This window comes from Amphiura filiformis, chromosome 20 (genome assembly GCF_039555335.1).
Source record: "Amphiura filiformis chromosome 20, Afil_fr2py, whole genome shotgun sequence".
Taxonomy (NCBI): domain Eukaryota; kingdom Metazoa; phylum Echinodermata; class Ophiuroidea; order Amphilepidida; family Amphiuridae; genus Amphiura; species Amphiura filiformis.
The window spans coordinates 21,217,323-21,229,135 of record NC_092647.1 but is presented as its reverse complement, the minus strand read 5'-3'; the positions used below and the strand labels follow the sequence as shown (position 1 = coordinate 21,229,135).

Here is an 11,813-nt window from a genome sequence, read left to right as displayed (position 1 = left end):
CCAATGGAGGACGCCCTCAATATTTTTCAAAATTCTGTTTTTTACATGAGTGTAATGTACCTTATTAAATTAACATGCCCTGCAAAAATCAAGACTTTAGGTGCTGTAGCTTTGTCAAAATCCGAGATTTATTATGCAGACAATGGAAACAGTCGAACACGTACGCGATGTTCATAACACAGTACATACATGGCGTGCGGGACGATCATACACACTTCAAAGGACCGTGCCGTTGCACGACCGAGGCGATTGAGAAACACGGATATCATAAGTGACATCAGCGCTAGTAGTAAATTCCAATGTTCTTTGCTTTACCTCCATTGTTCGGCTCAAAATTAAAAGGGGACATATCTGACAGTAAAAGCTAACATTTTATGAAATAAGAAATACTAATCTGTTTTTATGGAAATGTTATAATGTGGTTTTAAGGTGCTTGACCAAAAATTGATGCTCAACATTAAAATCTTCTTCGCCGTGTATTGAGATACAATTTACACCATCTAAGGAGGTTCAATATCCTCATTGCTTAATTATGGATACGGCGCATGATAAATATGTATTGGGAAAAAGATATTTCATGTTGAACAGCCACCTGAGCATCACATGGTAAGTAAATGTCACATATAAATCAAAAAGATCATTTTATTGCTGCACCGTTCTTTGATGGCAGTCTCTAAACATGCTAAAGAAGAACTCGGATCAGTAATAAACTGTGAATTAGTGGTTAGGGCATTGGCTTGCATTAGGTCCCGTGTTCAATTCTCGAGTCTCGACGGTGGTAACTTCAGGGTAATTGACTCATGGAAGTATTCAGTCCTTCGGAGGGGATATTAAGCCGCTTGGACCGTGTAGAGAGAATCAAACCTATCACAGTCAGAGTAAGGTGTTACCCATGGCGGTCCCGATCCTGGTTGTTCAAAGTTCAGCATTGCTATTTGGGTAGTGCATGTACTCTACTACTTAAAGCAGTAAAATAGAAATAAGTAAAAACAAAAAGATACCACCTTTATATGATACCTGCTACCACGAAATGAGTGTAAAGTCGCAAGTTGGTAGCTTCGAGACACCCTGACTGAGTTGATATTATTTGTTTGCCGTGCACCTGTTCAAGTCAGTAGTATATCCTTCGTGAATAACCTATAGAGTAATCCAAATCCACGCATTCCTACACCTGACTAGCAGCCTTTAGTTGGGTAGCCGTCGGCTACAATGCACCCAAAATGTGAAATGATTCGGCCTTGGCGGAAATTTTAAACTGCATTCTATCACCCGTTTTACACCTTCCGCGAAAACACAGGTAGACAAAAGAATGATTAAAGTTTACAAGCTTCTACATGGTCTATTCGCTGTTGAAGTGACAAAATAATGAGATTAACTACACGCGGTATCTATGCATTGATGTACTTGCGAACAAAAGGACTATGTATGAATAGATGCGACGGGATTACCTGCGGAATTATCTCCATTATATACATTATTAGCTATTATTCTATTAACCCTCCTCGTCCTTGCATCTTCTCTAGGTGTTAGGCGGCTTTTATTTGCACAATTGGACGCTCCAAACACCAGGTTGGTGCTAGCGGCTACCCAAAGATGTCCGACCAAATCCTGACCATGACTTGGCTCGTTGGATTCGTCTATATGGCCTCATTCACAAAGGACATACGATCACACTACTGGCTTGAACAGGTGCATATAAAACAAAGAACACCACACCAACGCAGTAGCCAGGGCGTCTCGAAACTACCAATTTGCGACTTTACGCTCATTTTGTGGTAGCAGGTCACATATTTGAGAGGCAAGCGTTTTTGTAGACTGATTATACAATACGTGTTTGCATATTTAAAATAGCAAAGACTTGACAAATCCATCTGTGAGGTCAAATTTGGGCAAAAATGCTCAGTTTTGAAGAAAATCCAAAAAACGGGGTTCTTTTACCCAAATATTTTCGAGTAAAAATAAATTATTAATTTTTAAAGATAAGACTAGATGTAATTTTTTTTTTAATTTTGATCAACTTTAATTTCAAAATTAAGCATTTTGTAACTATTTTGGTCTTAATTCAATAAAATTTAAAGAGGTGTCTTCAATATTTATAGCTAGTTTTTAAAAGAAATAAAAACAATTGACAATAGAAATATGTATACTTTTATAAACTTTATACAAACAATTTAACAGTTATGAGACCCAAAAGTTTCCATAATTCCAGTGTTAAGACCAACCTTAACTCGCAATGTATTTCATTGTGAGTTAAGGTTTTCTGGTTCTGAACCCTCGAATTATATGATGGTGCTTAATAATACATTGTAAAATCATTGTAAACGGTACCTTAAAATAGCAATATAAGTACATCAATATTTGACGCTTTCATACTCATTATCTACTCTCACAAAGTAAGAGTGGCATTCAATCTTTCGGGTGATCTGAATAGTAACATTTCACAAGTTTTAAAGAATAAAAACATGTTCAATTTATTTTACTTTCAAATATGTGACCTGATCAAGGGGAATGAGTCACATGTCGGCAATTTTCAATTGGAAGTTTTTTACATCATTTTTGACAGTTTACAAATGCTACATTTTGAATCAAACACCATCAAATCGGGTGTCTGGTTACCAAGTTATGAACAATTTATCAATGGCTGAAAACAATATAAAACAAAAGAATTTGAGCACTGTTTTGCCAATATCTAGTCTCAAAAACAATATTAGCAACATCCGACTCATTCCCCTTGATCATGTCACATACCGTATTTGTAAAAATCTCCACTGAAACAATACTATTAGCAGTTGCTGTCAAGACGTATAATGCCTTGTACCCGTTTCAAATACTGACATGCTTTACTCTCTTGGGCGGGAAATCCCTCGGATGACTCTTTTAAATCACGGGTGATAACTGCATGAAAAACACGTCATAATGAGTCCTTACGTTGTCTATAGTGTTGTTACTGCGGTTCTTAAAAAGGAGGCCTTGTTACTTAGCAAGTAATTGGCTCTGGTCAGTAATACGGAGATACATAGCCACTGGAGTCGCTGAGTGACTGCCCCGCTGTCCGTTTGATGTATCCGATTGTAGCTGACTAACTCGTATCAAATCAAACCTACCCCAATGTAAGCACCCAACTGGAATGAAGAAACAACTTATCAACATTTATCTACCTTAGGCTGTGGAGTCATAAGCGAAAAAGATAAACCTCAACCTACGGGTCAAGTCAAAGATAAGCAAAGAAGACAAAATAAAAGCAGAGGAGAAAGAGGGTAAATTGGACCATCGATTTGTTCATTAGATGACTTAATGACACAACCCACGGTGGTAGTGAGATTCCGAATCGGTGGTAATGTGCATTACGCGTTGAGCATTCACTTTTGTATGACTTAGCATTGAAACATATAGTAGTTGGATTCACACGGATACCGCGCAAGAATTGCCTTTTTATTTTTAGCAACGACTTTCACATGCAGACTTGGATGGAATAATGTTTTTTGCGTGATTCGCACAAGTTGTAAAGGATAGTTGAAATATATAGAGGGCCTTGATTCAGTGTCGGGCATTTCACAATAATTATTTACTAAGGGGAGATTATGACTATGATGTCATATTTGAGATGGAATCAAATTGGACTTAAGTGATATGGTCATTTTGCATAGGTCATATAATGGCTGAGAGTTTTAATGGAATCAAATGGTTTTAACATACAATAGTGAAGATGTTATATGGATATCCAGCTGCACACGGACATAATTATAACGCGAAGCGAGAGCAACTTTTGCGTTAAAAAAAACACCACCACACAAGTGAACATTGCATACAGAGAGAAATGTCGTCGGAAAGAATTTTTTTAAAGTTCGGATTAATTAAAGCGCGCGCGTACATTAATAGATAAGCGAACCAGTTTTGGGTTTACAGTGAAGCTAACAGCCGCTACATATCGCTTGAAGTTTTAATTCAGACGCCGCAGATAAACATTGTCACAATGAGTCGCAATAAAGAAGGATATACTGGGCACTCTGCTTGTGTTAAAAAAGAAGTGAGCGGTAACATGGGCAATGACTTCAAAAAGAATCGAAACAGCAAGGGTACTGGATCAAAAAGGTATGACCAATTGACTTACGATTAATGTGTGTGATTTGTTTATTTAAAGCAACTTTTGTGTCAAGTCAATGTGATGGCTTGAAGTTCGTTTCACTCTAAATTACAAGGATTTAAAGTAAATCCTGAAGGATTGCAATTAGGGACCAATCAATTTTAGATTTAAAATTAATCTTATAGATTTGAATTTGAATTTTTAAAGATTTAATTTTAAATCTGTAAGATTTAATTTTAAATCTGTAAGATTTAATTTTAAATCTGTAAGATTTAATTTTAAATCTGTAAGATTTCATTTTAAATTTGTAAGATTTCATTTTAAATCTAATACTTGGTCCCTAATCACAATACTTTAGGATTTATTTTAAATCCTTGAAATTTAGAGTGTTCGTGCTCTCACTCGCCCCTTAAGAGTGTTGTAAAATCAAACAATCAAACTATTTTATAAGTATGCTGTACTGTTCTTTCTTTTTCATACATCATGTACACCGCTCATAAGCTTTTACCAGATTTGAACCATCGTGTCGTCCTTTTAATAGCAAAGTCATGATCGGTATCACAATATTTTGAATGCATCCTATTGGTAATTTGCAAAATCTTTTTATAATTTTACTTTTACTTTTATATACATAAATTGTGGCACTTAACTAACTTAAAGTGAATTATTGTTGGGCTGGAATCGCTGTTTCCATGTGTGATTATAAGCATAGCACTACTGCTTTGTACAACGAATTGATTTGTCTTGATTGACATACACTAAGATTCGCTTACAAGCGCTCTTTAGACATTAGAAGATAAATGATCAGTTTAAAAATAACAAAAACAACAAATATTCTCATCAAAAGCTTAGGTAAAGACAAATTTGACAGTAACAACTTCATGTGACTTCTTTAAAAGTATTTTGCTTCATTTGTGATATCTCTATCTTCTATCTGATCTGATATAGATAGCTTTTACGAGCGTTTAAAGTGCTTAAGAGCAATTTTACCGTTTAGTAACAAGATATATACGAATACGATAACGTTTAATTTTTTGGTAAAGCATTTACAGTAAGTTATTTCAAGTTAACCCATTCCTTACCTGTTTGTAACTTGCTAACACGCTTTTTAAAAAAAATTATAAGAAAATAAATGACAAAATAAGAAAACAAGAAAACAAGAAAACAATCTTGATTAATCGGAATGTACTACAAATACAGTATACGTACTCCAAACAATATACTACTAGGACTTACATTAAGGTATTCGCGTGTCCAGCGGCATTGGTTTACCAATTATAGAAAGACGCACTAACAATACACATATTGATCAATCAAAGCCTAACTAACCTAAATACTTCTTTACCGTGATATTCCTACTAATATATTGACATAATGATTGTATTTTCATTTGTGGCTTTCTTTCTTTCCTTCTTTACTCAAAATGTAAACAGGAATGGGCTATTCCGGTTGAAATCCACACACCCTATGCATGGAAGATATGACCCCACACAGGGAATGTGAATAACAGTGCATGATAAATGGGTGACGTAACTCCCCTGTGTAAGAGAATAAAGTTATGTCTTCCATAGGGGGTGTATGTATTCAAACTGGAATAGCCTGGGAATAGCCCAAGTAAAAACAGTATCCGCTTTGCTTAGTGCTAGCAAATACTGCCTTTTGCATTGAAGGGAGACTAAAGGTTCGTTCATACTACCACCGCATTTGCGATGCGTTGCTTTGCGATGCGTTGCGTTGCCGCACTGCATGGTACTGCAAACTACTGCATTGCGATATCGCAATGAAGTTAAATACATTTTAACTTGGAAATGCGACGAGTTGCGTTGAGTTGCGGCAAAAAGTAATCGATATATCGGCATCGCAAAGCAACGCATCGCAAATGCGGTGGTAGTATGAACGGACCTTTATTCAAAAGATTTGGCGCGCAAATCATAGTGTAACGTATACTATTAATATTATTGTATTTACGACACAGCATTTTGACTTTGTGAGTAAATTGATTCCATAACACCATTCTGTCCCACAAGTAAAAAGACAGTATCTACTTTGTAAAGGTTCGTTCATACTACCACCGCATTTGCGATGCGTTGCTTTGCGATGCCGATATATCGATTACTTTTGCCGCAACTCAACGCAACTCGTCGCATTTCCAGGTTAAAATGTATTTAACTTTATTGCGATATCGCAATGCAGTAGATGCGGTGCGACAACGCACCGCATCGCAAAGCAACGCATCGCAAATGCGGTGGTAGTATGAACGGACCTTAACATGTTGGTAGATACATCGTTTTTAGTTCGGCGGTCCAGGTATATAGCGATTTATGTTCTGCGTGCTAGCCATATAGGATTCAACATTAAAAAGGCCAATTTTTGAGATATTTTCTGAAAATATCAACAGCTATGTTAAGAACCATTTAACCAATACTAGGCTTGTTTGTACTCATTTTAATGCATTTTTCATGCTGATTCCAAGTATGGTCATAAAAAATTACAATTCTGAAATTTTTGAAATAAAAAAAAATATATTAAAACTTGTCGTCTGCAGTCGACACCCGCGTGGAGGGAGTTAATGGCGTATGTGCTGAGGCAATTATATAAATATACCATGTTTACAAGATATTTCTACTGTCCTTCCAGTTTCTTCAAATTAATCTTAAAACGTTACTTACTTTTGCACTTACTTTTGTACGCCTGTAGCTTATAATCGGTTGAAACTTAAGTTGATTGATGGACAAGGAAAACAACACGAAGGACATGTAGTTAGTTTCCGTTTTCGTAATATAAATCACAAACTGTTTTTAGCTGGGAATGCGTTTTTTGTACATAGAAGAAAATATGCTTTAATAAAGAGGTGCATTTGTCCGCGGGTACTTCGATTAATCATGCTCAATACAGAGCTCTGTTATTGATATGCACCATGTATATATAACAAAAATGCGTAGGCCAAGTATTGTCGATATATGTTTCTTTCAGCATGGAAAAAACGGTCTATTTTATGAAACTTTTCAATTAATATCGGTCGTTGTGCATTTGTGTAATTACACCGCTAAAATAAACCTGGCATAGACGACTTCAGGATATGCGAACAGTGTCTTATGATCAGTGTATAATAGGTCAAAGCCCAGACTAGAACACATTTAAAATTATCCAAATTTAGAAACATTTGACCAAGATTTTGCTCCAGTTATGCGGTTTCTGGTTTTTCACTAATGAGCACAGCAAAAATAGAGAGAGCCCGTGGTACAGTGGTTATGGAACTAGTCTTTTTATTCATAGGTCATGGGTTCAATTCTCTGCGATTGCTTTATAGTAATATCAAGTGTGTATCATGGTTACATCGGTTGATTAAACTCGGTATTCTTACCAGCTCTTTCCATGGTACATTTGGGGAAAAAGTAACACGAGGGTAGTCCGTCCTTTGGAGGGTCGTTGGACTGTAACAGATGCTAACATATCTCGTCATTAGTTTCGAAAAGTAAAACCATCTGATTATCACGATTGTCGTTCTTATTGAAATTCCTTATTATGAATAGGTAATTTTTGACGATTTCGAAATTCCTGGAAATTTGGGATTGTAAAATAAATAAATGGTTTGAACCAGAAAACTTTACATGAGTAAATTTTAGTAAAACTATGCTGGCTCTAATTTATCATTAATATAGGTTGTATTATTGGCATGGCTTGAAGAAGTGTGTGGGTTTATAGACCTTTATCATGTTTATGTAATCAATTAATGAGAGCCCATTATTATATAACATATAGCTACTTAGAATGTAGATTACCCATATCAAAATTCTTCATCAATGTATACGCGTGAAATGGTAAATCAACCTTACATAAAACGACAAAACAACAGATAGCATTCCACAAGCAGAGGAACGGAGTCGTTTAACTGGGTCATTTTCCTGATGCAGAGAGGTGCGGAGTCCTTAACTGGGTCATTTTCCTGATGCAGAGAGGTGCGGAGTCGTTAACTGGGTCATTGTCTTGATGCAGAGAGGTGCAGTAATTCGAGTAGGCATCAACACGTAACTGTTAACTTTTTTTTTCAAATTCATGGTGTTGTGGATTTAAATGTCGTTCGCTGTTTAACTTTACCAAATGAGCCGAGTCTGGACCAATTTTCTTCTCAGATCGATCTAAAGCTCAAAATTCGAAGGAATAATCCCTAATCAGTAAGTACAATGTGACATTCTATGGACGACTAGCTTTTTTCTTCTTAGTTTTCTTCCTTTTTCTTTTATTCGTTTTTTTCTTCCTTCCTCTTTTTCTTTTCGTCTTCTTCTTTCTGTTTTTCCGTTGTCTTCGGGATTGTCTCTTCACAATATTGCATTATGTTAATAAGATCCGTAATCAATTTCGCACCAGGATCCGGCAAAACTACATATGATTGGAACAATATCTGAGTTTTTATAAAGACATGCATAAGAGAGTCAGAGCCAAAAGGCCCTTAAAGTACAAAACGGCATTAAATGATACAAGTGTTTTTGTACTGGCCTCCATGCATTTAGCGATAGGCCTATACTCAGGGCTTTACATTTTGCTGATAACAGTTTCTGTGGATATAGCTTCATTATGGCTCTACAATTATAAAGTACCCAGTGTTGTAAGAATTATTTGGGAACCAAAATCTCATTTTGGCCAAAAATGCAATTAGGGCCTTTTGACGCTCACCCTTGATATTCATTGAATGTTAGTTGCTGCTATGAACATGATCCCATTTTACAATAATATCAAAGATGAGACCATCAATTTATACATATAAAGGAAATAAACCTATAAAATCGAGAAGCAATCATTGGATTTGAAAAGAAAAAGGTATAATTTTTATTTGATTTTACATACAAAATGGTCACTCATACTTGGTTTTCAAAACCATGTTAAAGAAGAAATTTGAAAATTCTTGAAAATCGTTCATACTGTTATTAATATTCTTCTTCTTTTCTTTTTGCTCAACGTATGGACAAAATAAGAACAATGCCACGAAGAATCATGTCTCCGAAATAGATCCTTTTAAAATAAATTAATGCAATTAGTTTTAATCAACCTGACTTGTTGACAAAAAACAGTATATTGTCAATTCAATCAAGAAAATCTGAAATCAAACTACAGTATTCAATTAGACACCCAAGACGCCAAAATGGGTATCTATTAAGTTCTCTTTTTTTTAATTGGTTTTTGGTATACATCTAGGCCTATGTAGATGGTGATCATCAACATCATTGATTTTAAATCACCGTATTCATTCCATTGTCATTGACAGAGATACTCTTCTACTTAGTTGAGCATCTAATTTACTTCTAATTAGTTTCGATCGACGTTTGAATCCAATAATTAGTTGATCTTCTATAGCGTGAAATTAATCTGAACTGGACATATCGTTGACCATTTTGATTTTGTTTTCAACTGTGTTCGGTTTGCGGTGAAATAATTAAGTGATCTTTTTAGCGTAAAATTGTATCATTACTTGAACATATCATTATCAGACATATCCGTCCTATTCTGGTTGGTTTAATGGGTTAATTGAATTCTTAATTGGCGAAAATCTAAAAATCGACTTTTTCGCTTTCTAATTAGTGCAGAATTTGGTATGCAATACGACGTCACTCATGACAGAGTCATCCTCATTTAAATAAAATCCTGTCCTCCATAAGGTACCACGGGAAAATTTGCATGATAATATATACAATAAAACGTGTGATAGGTATGAATGGTTATGGAATCGATCTAGAGACCTCTCTTACCACCTTGTTGGTTGGAAAGATAATTCATACACAAATTCAGTTGCTTCGTTGTACCATATATCCTCTATATTATTGTGAAGTAAATTGGTTTGTACAGTATATAACCCTCGATCTATAACATGTAGTTAATTAGTTATTAGAACATGTAGAATAATAGAGAGGTAGGCTATTACATTAAAGGATATCGATCTGTTTTGACGAACCACTTACAGGACTACATAAAATATTTAATGTACCAATGTTTAAAATAATAAAGCATACACTCTCGTGATCACAGTAAAGGTGAAATGGTAATACTTCTCTTGTGATATGTGATATTCCAGTTGAAATCCATACATGCCCTATGAAAGACACGACTTTCATCGCAGGGAGTGTGAATTTCAAATGGAGCTAGTGAATCGGTGATTCAATTTGAAATATACACCAATTGTGTTGGAGATTAGGGTCGTGTATTCCATAGGAGGTACATGGATTACATCTGGAATGGCCCGATATTATAATAATTATTAGTCAATTTCTTGATTTTTGGTCAAAATCTTGATTCTGTAATCAGTGTACTTGTTATATTTATAAATGCGCTTTTATAAATACGCACGTGACCACCTCCGCGCTGTCATAACAGCTTGTACACAGTAAGTCTCGAAGTGACCTTCTATAGGCCTACAGTGCACAACTTATAAGTTCCCCCTAATGCTTTTTAAAATAAATCGAAAATTATTTAACGAAATGTAAAATTGTAAAAAGTTATGAGTAACCTCATTTGTTTTACAAATCTGGGCCAATTTGTAGTGTCACACATCATTGCGTTTGGCCACAATGGTCCATTATGTAAAAAAAGAGGGAGTTTTAAAAGTTGCACCTGAGTCCATAGGAGTCAATTGTCAAACAATACAGTATGTTAGGCCTGTTCATGTGTTTGTAATGTTTAGCAGGGGATGTGTCCTCCTGCACTGTTGACAAGTGCATTGCAACGTCGCCGCATGCTGTTTATTAAATTCCGGACCCGTTGCTGGTCCATGTTGTTCCATACATGTTGGATTGCTCGGGTTAGCTCTTGCAGTGTTGTCTTTTCATTGATAAGGTTTTCGAATTGCATTAGGCGCAACTCCCATACGACGAGCAATTTCTTTCACCGGTACATTTTTATCCAGCAAACCTATTGCTTTACCGCGAAGAAATTCGGACAAACGCGGCATTATTAAAATGTGACTTTTCACATGTGATGAACTACTGGCGATGTGGTCTATTCTCACTGCAGTACATATCCCTTCCATCTCAGACATTTATCATTAAAAAGAAAAGAATAAAACACCTGCTTTGCTTTTCAAGAAGAAGAAGAAGAATACCAAAGATTCAGTTTTCTTTTACAAACACATAAATATCCCTGGCCTACTGTATTGTTTGAGAATTAAGTCCTATGGACTCAGATGCAACTTTTAACACTGTTTAAAACGGTCTCCTTTTTTAACATAATGAACCATTGTGACTGATCGCAATGACGTGTGACGCTAACATTTGGTCCACATGTGTAAAACAAATACGGCTACCCATTTCATTTTACAGGTTTGCATTTTGTCAAATAGTTTTCGATTTATTTAAACAAATATATAGGGGGAACTTATAAGTTGTGCACCCTATATATAGCGGATGGTCTTTTTATACATTTGAATACAAAGGCGGAATAACATAAGACTACTGTGCAGCAAAATTGTCTATTTTGTGATATATTGTAAACGTGTCCGTCGTTAAATATCTTTTTCCGTCGTCAAATACTTTCAAAATGCTGTTTTTGATAATATATTACAAATTCGGAATGACCCCATGTGTAATAATTTTACAATCCAATTAATACACATATTTTAAATTTTCTATCAAATCGTGTAATTTAAACCTGACACAAATCAGATCAACAATGTCCGCAGTATACACATCGTAATATCGATATCAGAATCATGGAAATTGAATTTGTAATAGACTCCCGTAAG

General features: G+C 35.4%; 1 protein-coding gene across 1 annotated transcript in view; it reads left to right on the top strand.

Moving 5' to 3' along the window:
- The first annotated feature begins 3,849 nt into the window (after positions 1-3,849).
- LOC140141855 (NADPH oxidase 5-like) overlaps positions 3,850-11,813 on the top strand; it is a 201,293-nt gene continuing 193,329 nt past the window's right edge. Inside the window, 1 exon segment of the mRNA XM_072163726.1 lies at positions 3,850-4,092. Coding sequence (XP_072019827.1) covers positions 3,974-4,092 — 119 coding nt within the window. The 5' untranslated portion in view covers positions 3,850-3,973.